This window comes from Pipistrellus hanaki, assembly GCF_964339955.1.
Source record: "Pipistrellus hanaki genome assembly, chromosome: 6".
In the NCBI taxonomy this organism is placed as follows: Eukaryota; Metazoa; Chordata; class Mammalia; order Chiroptera; family Vespertilionidae; genus Pipistrellus; species Pipistrellus hanaki.
The window spans coordinates 85,290,819-85,309,978 of record NC_140508.1 but is presented as its reverse complement, the minus strand read 5'-3'; the positions used below and the strand labels follow the sequence as shown (position 1 = coordinate 85,309,978).

General features: G+C 36.3%; 1 protein-coding gene across 1 annotated transcript in view; it reads right to left on the bottom strand.

Annotated features, from left to right (window-relative positions):
• The window catches only part of TRAPPC8 (trafficking protein particle complex subunit 8), a 71,350-nt gene that overhangs the window by 23,082 nt on the left and 29,108 nt on the right, over positions 1-19,160 (bottom strand). Inside the window, exons 10-18 of the mRNA XM_084887533.1 lie at positions 18,001-18,101; positions 16,379-16,484; positions 10,564-10,695; positions 6,419-6,643; positions 4,754-4,862; positions 3,166-3,360; positions 2,424-2,554; positions 832-906; positions 230-356 (exon numbers count right to left, since the gene is read on the bottom strand). Of these exons, the coding sequence (XP_084743659.1) occupies positions 230-356; positions 832-906; positions 2,424-2,554; positions 3,166-3,360; positions 4,754-4,862; positions 6,419-6,643; positions 10,564-10,695; positions 16,379-16,484; positions 18,001-18,101 (1,201 nt within the window). The remainder of the gene's footprint in view (positions 1-229; positions 357-831; positions 907-2,423; positions 2,555-3,165; positions 3,361-4,753; positions 4,863-6,418; positions 6,644-10,563; positions 10,696-16,378; positions 16,485-18,000; positions 18,102-19,160) is intronic.

The following is a 19,160-nucleotide window of genomic DNA, read 5'->3' as shown; positions in this document are numbered from 1 at the left end:
AGAACCTAAAGATTATCTAAAGAAAATATATTAGAAGGGAATAAAGTTTATTTCTGAAGAAATGGCAGAGTTTAAAATAATCCAAATTATTCATTCTTCCATCTGACTAAATGCTGGATTAAAAGTACATTAAACCTATTTTTCAAATGCCTCACTTTTATTCATTTTATTCTATAGAGACTGAATTAAGGACTAGTTTCCTAACTGCTGAGTGATGTCATAGCTTTACCTGTGTGACATCCAGGAAGAGCACCGATGCCATCGACCGTCGTGGAGCCCTGAACAGTGCCCAGATTATAAACAACTCCCAGAACGTGCAGCTCCCCTATGTGATGGGGAAAGAGCTTTAGTCTGGCCTGCGGAGATATTTAAGTCACTCTCATTATCTGTTTTCACAGTATCTTAAAAGCAGCATCCTACCTAAATTCTGTAATGTTGCAGAAATATAAACCCATGACCTAAACTTTTAAATTATCAACTAATATTTGTTATTAGAAAACATTTTCTTCAAAAGAAAGTCTCTAAATTCAACAAAGGCCTGGATCCTCATCAATACTTTTAATAAGAATGAAATCTTCTGGTCAACCAAATATACTGACTGCAAGAAAAAAGCAAAAACTTTTCACCAGGCTCCTTAGAAAATTAACTAACCAAAGACCACTGCAAACCTATTTTTCCCACCAATTTCCTCCTGTGCAATCCCAGTATCCTAATCTTCCAAATTCTAGTTTTAAGAAAATCAGGACCTAAAACAAACTGAATAAACTGATTTTTTAGAAAGTTTTCATCTTGCTTTCAGAAAGGTTTAAGACTGAAAAATAATCAAATTACCACTTTAGATTCTTCACTGTTAATTAAGAATTCTGAAATAACTTCAGTTCCAATCATTTCGGGTTCACTTGTTACCTAAAAAATAAATTATTGTGTAAAATATGCATTCTAATGAAGTTATCAATTATTAACATTGCCATGTATCAACACTAAGAACAATAACAATAATTATAGTTAGTATTTACTAGGTTTTTACTAAGTAGCAAGTAACATGCCGTTTTACTCTTACAACGGCAGTAAAGCCATTCAGTAGTGGACACTTGTTTTTCCCCCCATTTAATTCAGTACAGCTCAACTAAGGACAGTAAGTGAATGTTGCAGCCACTAAGAGGTTAAACCTCAAGAGATAAAATTCAGCTGCTAATTATCAACAATGGCCAAAATGGCCATTTAATTTAATCTTGCAATAAGAGCAATTTCTTCCTTTCATTCTAACCAGCACCTTTTCCCAAACTGGTTAATTACACATAAGAAAAGTAATGACAGATTCAAAGAAACCAAGATGGCAGCCTAGGTAATGTAAATATATGTGTTTTCCTGCTAGCAATGCTGCTAGCGGTTCTCAACCTGTGGGTCACTACTCAGGTTGAGAACCGCTGCTGTAGTGCCTAAGACCATCAGAAAACACAGATATTTACATTACGATTCATTAACAGTAGCAAAATTACAGTTATGAAGTAGCAACAAAAATAATTTTATGGTTGGGGGTCACAACATGAGGAACTGTATTAAAGGGTTGCGGCATTAGAAAGGTTGAGAACCACTGCCTTAAACAATAAAATAAAATAAAATAAATATATAGAGAGAGAGCTTATGACATAGTAAAAAATAAATATAATTCAAACAAAAAGAAATACAAATATAAGAATTTCAACTTTACTACCCATCAAGATGAAATATAAAATAATATAAGATGGCATTTTTTAACCTATCAACTCAAGATTTTTTTTTTTTTAAATAAGATTTTATGTTACAAAGATGAGATACCAAACCCCATGTTGTGCTGGTGAGAAACTCGGTATAACCTTTTGAGAAACCAATAAAATATTAAAATATTTATTCCTTAAAATATTCTAATTCATGCCTAGGAATCTTTCCTACAGAAATAATCATTATAAAAAACACTATGCACCCAAATTTTCACAAATGATTGATAGTAAACAAATGGCAACTTCCAAAATAATTACTACCAATAGAGATGAAATAACTTATAGATCATTCGTATGATGATTATGCACAAATGAAATAGAACATTTTAAAATTACAATTGCAAATAAACCAACAGAGAATGAAAAAACAATATATATGAGAAAAATCCCTTATGTGAGGAGAAAATACAAATGTAAGTTATTGAATATACAGTGAAGTGTTAGAATGGTTATTTCTAAATACTGAGAAGACTTTTATTTTTATTCCTTATATTCTTCTGCATTTTCAGTTTTCAAAAGTATTTAACATACTTTTTATAACTAAGGAAAAAAGCCAAAAAAGAATAAGTACAGTTCACTAAACAGAGAAGTTAAAATGTTTTTACAGCATCTGTTATGCTATCTCTGAAATAAACTTATTACAAATACCTTTTAATAACTTACTAGTTCTTTAACTTCTTCATCATTCTTTCCACTGGAATCTTTAGGCTGAAACTTCCAGAGCAGTGACAAATTAGTCAACAAAAGTGGAACCTTCAAAGGGTTTCTAAAAGCCACTTCCACTGTTATGGGTTCTATAAAAGAAATGCCTCAGTCAGTACCTTCAATAGTCCTATATTTCGTCTTGTGTATAAGTTTTCTGAAGACGCCTTGTTTCCTAGCTCTGAATTTCTGCCTAGACTATCCCTTATCAACCTGTAAATGCAGTTTTAGAACTGCCTCCTCAGAAGCAGCGCCTCCGTTTCTCCGTACTAGAGGCGGCGTTCTCACAGCACTTTGCATTTACCTACTACATTAGGGCCCCACCGCCTGCTTTTATAAATGCAGCTCACTAACTTCTGAGTTCCTGACTTATTTTTGCATCCTCAGCTTCTGGTGGCTTGGGGCATACAAAACATTACATTGTATGTAAAACAAACAAAAAACGATGTGTAAAAATCAAGTGAACGTTGCAGCCACTAAGAGGTTAAACCTCAAGAGATAAAATTCAGCTGCTAATTATCAACAATGGCCAAAATGGCCATTTAATTTAATCTTGCAATAAGAGCAATTTCTTCCTTTCATTCTAACCAGCACCTTTTCCCAAACTGGTTAATTACACATAAGAAAAGTAATGACAGATTCAAAGAAACCAAGATGGCAGCCTAGGTAATGTAAATATATGTGTTTTTTTTGAACACTTCACCTTCTACTACTGCAAGGGGGAATCTTGAGTTATCTGAAAAACTATTCAAACAGTATTGCGTGGGATGGAAATTGGGTGGAATTACTCCTTTGTTAACCAAGGCCACAACTTGTTCCTCAAGTTCTCGCCACTGCTGAGAGGATTCATTGTCATATTCTTGATCAAGACTTATATGAGTAGCTGCTTGCTTTTCACCTAAAAAAATAAGTATCAAAATTAAGTATACATGCTTATTACTAACTACACACAAATGAAACACTTTAAATAAAAATCTAAGTTATCCAAAGAAATACATATACACACCCACTCTTGCCTATTTCCAATTATCCAAGAGAAAAAATACCCTCTTATTAACCCTCGCCTCTCTGGAGCTCTGCTGGTCTTTTCCTCCTGACTTGAAAGGATATAGTTTCTCTTGTCTTCCACAGCAACTTTATGTAAAATACTTCCAACATACAAAAACAAACCACCACCCATGAAGAATAATGTAACAATAATTGTATATCAAAATCTAACAAAAGTACTATTTTCATATAATACCACAATTATTTTTTATAAAATAAATGTTACAGATCTGTGAAACGCTTTTCAACCCTTCATCTCCACTGGCACCACTTCTCCCAGAGTTACTCCAGAGCAGTAGAGCATCTTCATCCTCTTTTTGTTTTTTATATACTTTACCATATAAGGATATATACTAACAATGCACAGAATTGGTTTTGTTTGAAATACATAATGAAATTATATTTGATCTATCATTCTAACTTTTTTCACTCAGCCTTTTGTTTGTTATTACATACATTGAAACATGTAGAACTACAACATGTTTCCTTTATGTTCACTCATGTTCTACAACATGAATCCTTTATATGAAAATATCAGAATCTGTCAACTCATGTGCTACTATTGTTTCATTTTGGGGTTTAAAAAACAATGCTGTTATAAATACTTTTTAAATAAAACACTAAGTTAGCTCAAGAAATATAAGCTCAAATATAGGACTGCTTAGAATTACTTTACTTTAACATGCATTATATTTATAATTTTGGCCCAATCCTAAGGAAAAATTCTGTATTTTAAAAAGCCTTACAACAAGAACAGAATAGGGGCAACTGTTCTGTACTTCTATCAATATATACATTTCAAAACTTCCATAATAAAAAGTTAAGAAAACAAGTTTTATTCATAAATATGACTCTTGTAACATAATTTTATATTTAAAAAAAAGATGGAAACAACCAAATTATATAACAAGCAAATGTGAAAATAAAGTACTTTTAGGCATTGAACATAATATATTACAGCCATTAAAGATGCTTATCAAGATTATATAATTTCAGGAGCATTCTTTATATAAGAAAGCAATTATAATTATAGCTATTTACTTGTTAGTTTGTAGTTTAGGGCTAAGAAAAAGCAATGTAACAGTGATTATCTTCAGATGGGATGGCAGGAAGATAGGTGTTGTGGTATAGAATTATTTATTTTTCAAATATTCTTTAACAACAGCACACCAGTTTCAGTGGAGAGAGGAAAGAACTTTAAGAAAACAGTCACTAGGAAACAAGGCCAGAAAACGGTTACTAACCATCTGCTGGTCGTCTGTCGTGGCCAAAGAAAACCCGGGTTGCAGAACTGTTAATATACGGCAAAGGAAGCTGCGGCAAGGGCCCGTCTGGTGACAGCTGACTGACATTCTAAGAGAAACACAAAAGAAACAGAGAAGAATTTCTGAGAAAACTCCAATTTCTTTAGATTTGCTTCCCCATTTGTATTGGTGTTGTTAATCCTCACCTGAGGATCTATGTTTTCCATAGCTTTTCCAGAGTGTGGAAGGGAGAGAGGGAGGGGAGACGACAGAAACATCAATGTGAGAGGCATGTTGGTTGGTTGCCTAAAGGGAACCAACAACCCCGGTACATGCCCTTGACTGGGAATTGAACCCAAGACCCTTCAGCGCACAGGCCAACATTCTAACCATTAAGGGACACCAGCCAGGGCTGCTTCTCAATTTTTTAATACACAAGATATTAAAAACATGCTACGCAAAAATATTAACATAAAGAGTTACTAGTTTTACTTAATAGATCATAGTTATAAAATTTAGAGATCATTTATTCTGGCCCAGGAAAGTCTTTCTAAGATTATTCAGCTAGTTAGCACTCTTTGGATGCTAAACTTCCAAACATTATCTTGGCATGCATTTTACTTCCTGTGACTCATTACAGCATCCAATCTGCCAAGATTTTAATCCACATGATTTCAAATTAATAAAGCATAAAAGGTAGTTACTTCCTACAGGACAGAAATACAATAGTGTTCACTCTTCAAAGGACTTTACAAAAAATTACAACTTCCAATTTTTCCCATAAAACAATGCTTTACATTTCCTGTCCTCCTGTGCCAGGGAAATATTTTTCCTTCCATTTTTCTGGATTTCACCATAACAATTTGTCTACTTCCCACAGACCCATACCTCCTCATTTTTCATAGCGAAAATAGAGGACCCAATATATTATAAAATCAATTATGATTTTTTTAAAAACACAAAAGCATAATAATGAAACAGTCCAGAAAACATGTAATTTCTTTAAGATTCTAAAAACAGCCACAAATAAAATATATACTGGAATATTAAAATTCTCTTTCACCTTAGCCGGTTTGGCTCAGCGGACAGAGTGTCGACCTACAGAAAGGGTCCCAGATTTGACTCACAGTCAGGGCACTGCCCGGGTTTCAGGCTCATTCACAGTAGGGAGCATGCTGGAGACAGCCAATGTTTTAAAGAATTCTGGAAGAGCAATGTAACTCCAATCTATGGCCACAAACCAGCTTGGCACACTTTATTATGAAAGATAATTACATATATACTAGGGCAGTGGTTGCCAACCTTTCAGACCTCATGGACCAACAGTGGTCCACAGACCACTGGTTGGTGACCCCTGTACTAGAGGCCTGGTGCACAAATTCGTGCACAGGTGGGGTCCCTCGGCCTGATCGGGGCTGGCCAGCCAGAGGGGAGGGACCACGGGAGGTTGGCTGTAATAGCGCCATCAGGGGGCAACTCCTGCATTGAATGTCTGCCCCCTGGTGATAGTGTGCATCATAGTGACCGGTGTAATGGTCACTTAAGCTTTTATATATATAGATATTCTAATAAAACTTCGTTAGACTTCTGCTCGATAGTACTAAATATTAGCCTTTTTGCTAAAAATGATTAAACTTTAATATCTACTCCAGAAACTGTATTCACCTTGTAAACATAAAGATATTCTCTGAGGAAGGACCCTTGCTGAGCCGCGGATTGTTTACTTTCGTTGATTAGAATGTGCCTGAAAGCAGACACAGCGTTGTCCAGCTGCCTCAGAGTGTAGGACTGGCGCCCAATGGTGAAGTTGATGTGATCCTCGGCGAGAGACCAGCCTTTTCCTTTGTAGACCTGCATGGCTTGGCAATAGCAGCGTAAAGCATGCTTTTTCTGTAAGAAAATAAACACAACAAGGTGTTACACAACAAATCCAAATTTCTCTGGGACTGAAAAAAATAATGCATACACACACAATCAAGTAACTAGTAACTGGTCCTTCCAAGGCTCGGATTCTGAGGAATATAAACCAATGTTTTGGAAAACCTCTTTAACAATTACTACTTAAAACCAAGAGGTCCTCCAGCAAGCAGCTGTTTGTCCAAGGGCAAGAAGTGTGCCCAGCAGTAGCTATGGGAGGTATGGTTGCAGGGGTCCTCAAACTTTTTAAAGTGGGGGCCAGATCACGGTCCCTCAGAGAGCTGGAGGGCCGGACTATATGAACTACTAATTCCTACTGTAACACCTTGGCTGCGCTCACTGCCCAAAAAACCTGGCGGGCCGGATCAAACTCCTCTGCGGGCCGCATGTGGCCCGCGGGCCGTAGTTTGAAGACCCCTGGGTTAGAGGCTTGGTTGTTAGCTTATGAACGAGAGCGATCTTATAAAGTCTGTTTTGTTATGCATCTCTCTTTATACCACTGCATTGGGCTGAATGGAAATACCCCATGTGTGCTAAAACTGCATGTGTGAGTATATGGTTGTATACACACACATTTTTAAACTACTATTTTGTTTGTTTGGTATTATTTTCACTTGCCTCCTGCATCTTGCCACATATGAGCAGATACTTGGAATTAATCAGCTATAATCACTACCACCTGTTGAACTCAGATAACTTTCATCCTAAAAGTGAAATCTGGTACCAAGGAAGAGGCCTCCCTCCACAAAACCTTTTGCTTCAGAGAATACTCTTGTATCCACTCCCCATCCCAGGGTAGATTACAAACTTTTCACCATGTATTGCCAGAATCGTTTGTTTCTTTAAGAAATGTTTTCTCTATAAAAAGATAATGAAAGCAAATCACAGTCATCTACCACTTGACAGCATGCGGAGAATCACCATCTAACTGCTGCTACCACTATCTCCAGCAAAGCTCCCTCTAACTAACGCTTGAATGGACCTAGGAACTAATGAAGGTCTCTCCAACCCAACTGCTTCTGGGAACAAAGACGACTTGTACTCATTTACTGCTCAGTAAATGCCATCAGAAGCAGCCTGGGAGACAACAGAAGAGCAGAGCTGAAGTGGGGAAGGTTCAACCCTACTAAATAGTAAATACTGTCGGAATGCATTCCTTGTATCTGCATTTTCACATACAGTGGTGCCTCACACAACGAACTTAATTCATTCCAGGAGCAAGTTTGTTATGCGAAAAGTTCGTTATGTGAAACGCGTTTTCCCATAACAATACATGTTAAAAAAAATAATTCGTTCTATAGCATAAAATATGCTAAGATGACATAAAAAAAGATAAATTTTTTGTTATTATTTTTATTTAGATACATCTAAAAACATAATTTTTTTAAAAAAAAAAAAACACACATTTTTTTAATTTTAAGACAGACTAAGTAGAGTCTACCGAATCTTGCACATCTTCATCCATTTTCTGCTTTTTGGCCGATGGTTTCATGAAAAACCTGTCCAAAGTCATTTGTTTTTCTCTTTTCTCCAACATCTGCCGGAAATAACGGACAAGAGTATCAGAGTAAAGATCGTTGATCCTGTTTGCTTCAGCTGAATCCGGATAGTGGGCATTGGTAAACTCCTGAACTGCTTTCCATTTGACCAGGATGTTCTTGATGTCAGCAGTTGGGATTGGTTGATTGTTTGATTGTTGCTCCTCGTTATCAGATGACGCTTCCCTTTGAGCATTGTCCTGTTGCTGGACCAGAAGTGCTTGGAGCTCTTCAGTTGTCAGCTCTTCTTCGTGTTCCTCAATAAGCTCCTCTACATCCTCTTCCTCTACCTCTAATTCCAACCTTTGGGCCACTGTGATGATGTCCTTCACCACTTCTGTGTCATCAACTACTGCTTCTTCCTGGGTCCACGAAGGCACAAGCATCTTCCAAGCAGAAATGAGGGTCCTTTGTGACACTTCTTCCCAGGCCTTCTGTATAAGTCGTATTGCCATAAGGACATCAAATTTCTCCTTCCAAAACTTTCGGACAGTCATATTGTCTCCACCAAACTCGCATTCTTCAAACACCTTATTAAAGTTCGCAATAACTTGCTGATCCATTGGCTGAAGAATGGATGTGGTGTTTGGTGGCAAATACTGCACCTTGATAAAAGGATAATTTTCCTGCAATATTTCCTCTAGGTCTTTTGGGTGAGAAAGGGCATTGTCAAGTATCAGAAGGGCTTTGAGCAGCAGTTCTTTTTCCAGCAAGAATTTCTTCACGGCAGGAGCAAAGGTTTCCAGAATCCATTCGTTGAAGATAACTTGAGTCACCCAGGCTTTTTGATTGGACTTCCAATGGACGGGCAGTTTGGACTTAATAACGTTATTTTTCTTGAAAATTCTTGGATTTTCAGAGTGATAAACCAATAGAGGTTTGATCTTGAGGTCTCCGCTGGCATTAGACGAAAACATAAGGGTAAGTCTGTCCTTCATGGCTTTGTGTCCTGGCAATTTCTTCTCCTCTTTTGTAATGAAGGTTCTGCTCGGCATTCTTTTCCAGAAAAGACCCGTTTCATGGGCATTGAACACTTGTTGTGGGCAGTATCCTTCATCCTTAATACATTTTTGAAAGTTAATAGAGAACTTTTCTGCTTCTTTCTTGTCAGCACTGCCAGCCTCACCATGCATAGTAACACTGTGGATTCCACATCTTTTCTTAAATCTAAAAAACCACCCCCTGCTGGCTTTGAATTCTTCTTCATTATCTTGATTGCTGCTACTTCCAGGGACGTTTTTCTTTAGATCGTCATAAATTCTCTTGGCTTTGTGACAGATAATATCTTGGGTTGTTACGTCACCTTTCACCTGCCTGTCCTTAATCCAAATCGCTAATAGCCTCTCCATTTCCTCGTGGATTGAAGACCTATGTTTTTCATGAAATAGTTTTGATACTCCTTTGGCTACTTTGGCTGATTTGATTGCATCCTTATTTGTCAAAATGGTGAAAATGGTGGTCTTGCTGAGGCCAAACTCTTTGACGAGGTCACACTGTTTTACCCCACATTCACTCCTTCTAATTATTCCTGTTTCATTTCAACAGAAATCACCTTCCTGCTTTTTTTAGAAGCCATGATATAAAAAAAATATTGAGTTTAACTTAAAAGAACGACTGCCGTGATACGTGCGTGATTTAATTCGTAATGAAGAACGATTGCCGCGATACGTGCTTAAGTTAAGCGCAGTGACTAACGACTGCCTGCAGTGCCTGCGCGGAAGGATGCAATACATCGGCAGCGATCGTGGAAGCTCGGGCAAAGCGGTCGTGGAAGCTCGGGCGACTTCGTTGTGTGAAACGAAGTTCGTTGTATGAATCATGAAATGAAGTTCGTTGTGTGCAGCGTTCGCTGTGCGAGGCGTTCTTTATGCGAGGCACCACTGTATATGATTTGTTTTAGCCTTATAAAAAATCGGGGCAAAATTCCAATTTTTTTTATTAAAAAAAGAGGCTCAGGAAAATTGCTCTACCAAAGTCAGGTTGTAAGCAGAACATCCTATTTTTTCACTGTACTCCCCCATTCAATCGTGGCTGCCACCGTCAGACAGACAGAAAGCGCGAGGACCCTTTTCTCTTGCATCTGCACTGGAACCTTGGCAGCAACAGTAACTGCTCCAGGTCTGTCAAATAGATGCACAGAATTTCAAGACTGAATCCCAGATTTCTCTAAATCTAAACCCCATGCTCTTATCAACATGAAACATTACACATTACCTTGAAACAAAATTAATATCCGTCTTTAGGATTAATATTAAGTCATAAAATATTGACAAATGACATACATTTATAAAATAAATAGCAAATTATAACAAATAAAAACTAATGTTATTTTCTTTGTAAAGAAAATGCACTCACCTGCCCGGCTTTACTAAAGCGATGGCCAGCCAGTATCATGTGAAAGGCGTACTTTCTAACCATGGGACTCTTCATGTTTATGAAGCAGTGAGCTGCCTGTTCCAAAAGAAGTGCACTTCGAAGGTCAGAGTCCTGTTGAAGGTTTATGAGAAAAGGTGAGTTTCACAAAATTAAAAATAAGATAATAGGTGGAAAACATTTACTTTCTTACTATGTAACATATTCAATATTTAACTTAGAGTATCTGAGGGCAGAGAGCAATTGGGTAATCCAATCCTGATCATTCTTTTTTCCAATAAGCACATTAAAAAAATAAAATCCTTCAGAAAACACTCTACCATGAAGTATTTTCTTTTGCTTTTCATAAAGCCAGATGCCTGCTATGACATACACCACGTAAAACATACACCACATCTCTGAAGAAATGTAATCCCTTTTCAAATGGCAAAATAGTATGCAAACTAAGAATTTAATACAGATATACTGATAAATGATAAACCAGAAAACAGAGCACACACAAACACACAAAAATAGATTCACACCAATCTAATTTCTTCTGGAAATTGATCTGTGACATCCAATAGTGTATTTCCATCAAAAAAAGGGGGGGGGGGTGTTAGAATAAAACAGAATGTGTAAATTATAAAATAATTTAATCTATCACTTTATCCTCCATAAAGTTTTACTGTATTTGAAAAAAATTCTTAATTTTTAATGTAATTCAAGTAGACCAAAATAGCAATTCATTAAAAAGTTCAGAAGGCTTCCCCTTCAAGGAGTATTGCCTGCTATATTAATAAATGGTACAACTCAAATTATTTCTGCTTCAACTGAATCGTACGACAGTGTCTACAAAAACCACACACTGCACTCACATCCTTCTCCGTAAGAAAAACCTAAACTGAAAGAGCCATCATTACTTTCAGAATCACTGAGAAAGCACTGAAGGTCGCTGGTCAAGTACCAACAACATTTCCACCAAAACTTTCTCTAGGTTCCAGCTACTCTGACTCAGAACTTACCATGCCCTTCCATGTGTGCTGCTGCCATTATTTTCCCCAGGGAAAGTTGAAAACAGAAAACATTGACTTTAAATGAAATCATTTCAACAGATTATAGTTACATCAAAAAGTATTCAGACACTATTATAACTATCTCTGCAGCAATCATAAAATTATATTAGAATTGGAACAGATCTGAGGAAACACTCCAAAAAGCATTCAGTAAATGGTAGATATTATCTATTTCAAATCCCTCAGAACAAAAACTAAAAACTCAGATAATTTTTCTAGTAACTAAGAGCCAAAAGCTAGTGAGAAAATTAGGAATATACACTTAACAAGTGGTTCTATATCAATGCATCAGAATTACCATGGGGGGTGGGAGGAGAAGAGGCTAGGAAGCTTACATCTTCATTTTCTTAGGACAATATATGTTTTTTAAATTAATACACTCGTTTTTCCTTAAAGACTAAATGTTTGAGAAAAAAAAAGTGAACATCTTTCTTTCCCATCCCACGCCTCATCCAATTTGCCAGTTTAGAGTGGTGTGTGTGTGTGTGTTACATGTGTGCTTATATGTTAGTTTTTTAAAAATACATAATTTTCTATGCATAAATGATATTAGAGTATTCTTTATTTTGCTTTTTAAATTTATTATCATGGACATCTTCCCAAGACATCTACATATCTCATTTCTTTTAAAACTACCTTGTATTCCATTACACAAATATACCCTAATCTATTAACAGTCTCCAAGTGATTTATTATTGCTTCAAACTTTTCTAACTATAATAAAACATGCTACTTTGCAAATAGTAGTTTCCAATTCTGACATGAAAGAGTTATTCTTTAGTAGTCAAGCATATTATATTTGCCTTTGTTTTCAGGATACTGCACCAAACTGGGAAAGGATGTTATCATTCCTAGATTTTTAAAATGCTCTTCTATTATTTTCTTCTAGTATTTTTTTGTTTTATTTTTCACATTATAATTAATCCAGCTTTAGTTAATATTATCATGTAATGAATAATCCAGCCCCAAACAGCTAGCTATAAGCCCCAATAGCATTCAGTGAATTATCTAACACTCTTCACTAAATTAAATGACACCTAAAAATATGTATTTAAATTCTCATTCCATCCCATTACTCTGTCTACTCTGATCTCTGTAAACAGTTTTAACATCTATAGCCTTCTAATACATTTTAATAAGAAGAACAGGTACTTCCCTCTAATTACTTTTTCTATTTTGGAACTTTATTTATTTAGACTTCTCAATAGAGTTTCAGTTTTTCCTCTCAGTCCTATATTTTTCTTAAGTTTATTCCTAGCATGCGTGTACACATAACATTCAAACACACACTCAGAATAAATACATATTTTTAAATTGCCAGAGAAAACTTCATTAAATTGCAAAATTTGGATGGGCAGCAATCTGGACATGCTGATTAACATAAGGATATGCCACAGGTATCTTGGATAGTGTGTAAATGACTCTAATATACAATCCAGATGAGAACTAGCACAGTAAACCCTCAGCATTCTCAAACTTAACCCTCAAGGCTGACCAATGTAGGAGACCTGGAAGCCCATGGCATGTATTAATTTAGCTGAAACAAAGTTTGACTCTTGTATCCAGGAAAGCTGTTGTCTGAGAAAGCATGGATTTTCATGTCTGAAAAACTACATTCCTATCTCACTGCAGCCTAGTTCTGTTAGCCCATCTCTTTCAGCGACATCACAAGTAGAAAAACACTGCTTTGAAACATACACAAAAAGCCCTGAAAAGAATGACAATTGCCATGGATGTTTCTGAAAGGAAAATGAAAGAATTTTAGTGTTATTTTTTTTTAGAGAGCAGAACCTATAAATGAGTTGAAGAAAAATATTTTATTTTCTGTAGTTCATGATATGACAATCCTATTATATATACTATAAGGAACTAAGGGGAGGAGGGGGGGGAGAAACCCTGTGATACCACTTTAACAAGAACTCTAGCCTATGAACTTTGCCCACAATCAAGAGATAATTTTCACAAAAACTGAAAGGGCAATGTTAAATCATGAGGATATATATAGGGGAAATCATCTAAGCTAGAGGCCTGAATAAACACTCCACCAGCTACACAAGCTTTACTGAAATCAGCGCCCAACGATGGCTTAAGGTTTTTTTCTTCACACAATTGTGAGGTAACCAAGAAACGTGCTACCAGCTGATCAATTCAGCACTGGACGGTTCCTTCCAAGCTGGAGAGATTTATAATAACTGCTGCTACTTCTCCCTGGGAAACTGAGGTAATGTCTTTAGATACAGGAGTAGACAAAAAGAGCTTTAAGACTAGAATAAATGTACAACACAGAAACGCAGACACAGCAGAGGAAAGCACCCTTCTTAAACAGCAATGCAGGCCACTCTCCTGTGGTGGTGAGTGCAGCCCGCTTTGTCACTGAGCTGGGATGCTGTGCCACGCCGAGAACACAGGTATACGATCCCCTGCCCAGCACAAAGTCCCAGCACAACTCTTCTCACCCAGCTGCACAGCTGTCTTCTGCTCTAATGGGATTAGCAAAATCTATCAAGCACAACTCATAAACGTCAAGAGTATGTAACGCAGTTCCCTTTCCTTAAGACGAATGAACTTTCTATGATATTATGCAGCCCTCCTAAGTTAATGAAATATACACGATAACCACAAATTATTAGTTAAAATTTAACATAACTTTATATACAATATGTTTACAAGTCTTTACTTTCAAATTGCCTCAAAGAAATACCTGAAGGGTACAGCAGAAAAGGCCAGAGAATCACAATTCCTGAAGAAATAAACACCACACATCACCCCAAAGTAGTAAATAACAATGATAAATTTGCTAGAATTTATGACAAAATAAATCACCCAAGTTTGAAAAGGAGAAAGCAAAAAGATGGGAAAGAAAAGAGAACAAGGTTACAATGCAGACTGAAGAATTTGCTCTAAAAAAATTTTATTCAAGCTCCTAAACCATAAATTCCTTTTATGTTCACTGAGGATCCCGAGGTTGAAAACAACAGCAGCGTATTCAAACCCAAGTTAAGATTGCTTATTGTAATACAGAACATCAACACACTAAGGAGCCCATATTCAGCTCTATCAAATAGTGTATGTCTGGCAATAGTTCATATTGGTCAGTGTTCATGCGGATCAAATAGTTTATGTCTGGCAACAGTTCATATTGGTCAGTGTTCATGCGGAATCCATTATTAAACATTTTTAATATCATCTCTTAACCTAATTAGTTACATCATACAGAAACCTTTTGAGAACAATTAAGGTTCGATTCAACAAACATCTGTAAATCATATACCACGTGCCAAGCCCTGTGTTGGCAGCACAGTCCCTACTATCCAAGGCTCACAGCTTAAATGAAATCTGACACGTCAGGTCTCACAGCAGTAAGAGAGGGTGTGACAGAGACACTTAGGACAACCTGCTGTACTGCAGATGACTGTATGAAGGTCAGAACAGGGAAAGGGCCAGGAGAAGGACATTAAGGAGATGAAATAAGACATTAGGAGGAATTTTTTTTTTTTAAAGGAGAAGTATAATGTTTGGATATAAAAAATAAAAATAAAAAAAAACATATTTAAGAAGTTAACCACTCCCCACCCCCATCCCCAATTGTGTAACTGACAGGTAAGAGAACATCTCAACTAGTTTCAAAACCTTGAGCAAATGAGAAGCTACCTGGTTATGACAATTTAAGATTACAATCTATAAGATAAGCAAGTTTATGTGGTTACTCACTGATATGTCAACTTAAAGACAGGTCTAAAAGGCAGTTGGCCACACAAATCTAAAACTCAAGAAGAGTTTTAGGGCTGGAGACAGATTTGAGAGTGAAAATCCTGCCTATGAACAAATTACCCCCAAAATATGTAGAGTGAAAAGTACAGAATGGTCCAAAAAGTAAAATCATAGTGTAGAGCCCTGGCCGGGTGGCTCAGTTGATTAGAGCATCATCCCATATACCAGGTCACTGGTTCAATCCCCAGTCGGGGAACAATTGATGGATGGTTCTCTCGCACACTGATGTTTCTCTCACTCTCTTTCTTCCTCCCTCCCTCTTCCTTCTTCTCTCTCTAAAAATCAATAAAACATATCCTCAGGTGATAATAAAGAAATAAAATAAGTAAATAAATAATTAAATAAATAAAGCCGTAGCGTACATTACATTAAAATTTAAGGAACAAAGGAGGTGTCTGATTTTGTTCTGTTCTTAAGCACGTTCATCTAAAAAATGTGTCTTTAACCATACTTTTAAAGATATCACTATCATTCTTTACAAGTCTGTAGGCAATGCAACTTAATAATGTTATAAATCTTTAATGGCAACTATAAATGGATTACTTTTTCTCTTTTGAAATATTCATATAGATTTTTTAAATGCTTATGGTGATGTTTTTAAAGGTCATACTACTAAAATAAGATTAAATATTCCTGAGTGATTACTCTTGTAAGTATCAATTTTACATGGGGAATGGCGCACACACTTGTTAAATTGTTGTTATGCATGGGTCACAACCTAATTCACAGAAGATGTACAACACGTTGGTGGTTAATAATGATGTAGACTTAAATCTATAAATAAAATCAGCCTACAAAATATTGCATATAAAATTTATTCAAATAACTAAAGTAGCCATGTTATAAATTCCCAGAGAGATTCCCCTCTAATTGTTTTTGTACACCCTCAAAAAAAAAAAAAAGAAGCGGGGGGACTTTGTAAAAATTATAAAATAACACTAATTAAAACAAATACTACACAGTTTCAGTACCTCACTGGTTAGCCGTATTAGAAGAGCTGCAGCCTCTGAATATTTGCTTTGGCTTTTTAAGATTTCAGCGCTAAGTAATACACATCTTTCAGCCAATACCATATTCCTAAAAAAAAAAAAAAAAAAAAAAAAAAAGAAAAAAAAGAATATAATTAGCACTACATTATCTTTATACATCATAGTAACTATGTGTTCAACAAAAGTTTCCAATTCTAGTTTTCAAGCAAAAAGAAATCCATGTCCTTGTTTTCCACTTACCAAAAAAGTTAAAAAATAAACACTCCTAAGAATTCTCATAACTATTCAAAGCTTTTCGTCATATGATTTTGTGGTAAACATACTAAGTAAAGTCACAATTCAGGTGTGCAAAAAGCTAGGACTTATCTGGTATCTATACACCAGCAGCTATTGAACAAATAAAACTTGCTCTGGACAGAAATGAACACAAACTTCTCACTCTTCATTCTGGCTCCTTTGCTACCTCACTCTCCAGCTCTTTTACACAGTCTCCTTCAACCCTTCCTCTCACAGAAAGCTGTATCTCCTGCCAGAATCTCCAAATCTATCTCAAATACATCACATAAGGTATGACAGGTAAAATTCAGTATGGACTCCACCATTTACTAGCTGTGTGCCCTTGGGCAAGTGAAACTCTTAAGTTTCAGTTTTCTCATCTGTGAAGTACAGATAATAATACCATTTTATAGGCTTCAGATTAAATGAGCATGTAAACTATTTTGGCATAGTAGCAAATGCTGAACACTCAATAAATGTCAATTATTAGTAGTAGTATTGTGCTGTAAATATAACACCATAACTGGTACTTATACTTCAACAACATTAGAAGACAACCCATGCATGCTACATAGAAAAGTCAGATTAAACTTCCTGAAAAACAGCTTTTATTATGTCAAGGCTGTACTCAAATATTCAGTAACATCCATTTACTACTACTTAATTCTCACCTACAGCCTAAGTAAGAGAGGGATGAGGCTCCCCACACTGATTTCTCTCAAGCCATCTTTCCACAGGCAGCACCCAATGATTTAATTCTCTGAAGGCCCTGCCCTCGCCACAGTTCTACTCCCTTTCTCTTGGTGGGCAGCACCCAAATCATCGTTCCCAACAATCACAATTTCTGACTTGTCTATATGTCCATCAAATCCAACCACCTTTCTTTCAAGGTATTCCCCAAACATGCCATGAAGCGCCCTGCCTTCTTCTGGACCAGCTCATTGTCCCATTAAAGCAATGAGTTGCAACAGTTCTTATGATGTGTACAAACATTCTCATTTCCGTCCCTGGACTATTATTTAATTGCTTGTGTGTTGCCTATTTAACAATGAAAGTTCAAAATGGCTAACTCCTGATTTAATAGTGGTTAAGGTGAGATGTTCCCATAATATAAATCACCCTCAGTATAACATGTAACCTCAACATTACATATAACAAGTTCCTACCTAAGCACAAATCCAAATAAAATAGGAAACACTAGTTTTAGATTACATCTTGTCTCTGACTATATTAACTTTCATAGAAACACAGAACCACTCATCTTCAGTAACAATGTAAATGCCAACTTCCTTCCAGATGGAAAGAACATAAATATTCTAGTCACCTACTTGCAGATATCCCGGTATGTCTGGATGGCTGTGTCCATGTAATGTGCAGGGTATGGCCTCGCTGCCCCTTGCTGAAGAAAAGCTGACACTGCTGCCATTTCCTGGAGAAGAAGACATTATTTATACTATTTCAAAATGCTTGTAGCTCAGCACTCAGGAAGCCTGAAAACTGGAATGAAATTTGATATTTTTATACATGTACATGCACAAATTTTATAGCCTAACACTGACTTGGAAAATATACTTAAAGCTTTTTAAATTTTAAATTCTCTAGTCAAATGCTAAAGTCTGTTATTCAATATTTAAATGAGATTTGGGGGGAAAGAAGAAGAAATGAGATTCTGAAGAAGACTCAGTGAACACTTTTGAGTGAGGGCGTATATACCTATCATGTGAGTCTTGCTTAAGATTTCAGCTACCATCTCCTCCCTATTATTCCCCTTTTCTAAGTAGAGAACAGACCAATGATAGGAGCATACAGAGACAAAATAAAATACATCTCTTTCCAATTATTGGCATCAAAATATGAAGAACAGAGTTCACAACAGCTTGAACTATATATATTTTCAATTATTTTCACTCTAGTTTATATCCTTACCCTAACAAAAGGTACAAGGACCATTTCTAAGACCTATGTTACTGTCAGTTTTCCAGTTATTTCATTTTCAAAGCCCATTTTCTTGTTAATGTCTATAACTGTAGTTCATTAATTCAAATAATATATAATGGTGCTAAAAGACTAAGAAATAAAGGTTAAAATACAGGTTTTGTTCTCTTAGAATATTCTATGGTACTATGTCCAAAATTGCTTTAATCCTCACCTAAGGATATGTTTCCATGGCTTTTTAGAGAGGAAGGGAGAAACAGAAGAAGGAGGGAAGGTGTGAAGGAGAAAAGGTAGGGAGGAAGAGGAACATCCACGTAAGAAAGGAACATCTATCAGTTGCCTCCTATACACTCCCCGACTGAGGATGGAGCCCACCGCCTTTTGGTATACAGGACGATGCTCCAACCAACGGAGCCTCCTGGCCAGGACTTAATAAAAACTTAACTAGAAATACATGAAATCTTCATAAGTTAAAAGGGGAGAAAATGATAATGCCAATCTACTTTTAGGATATATTCCTCTGCACCATTTTCTAAAACATACACAAAAATAA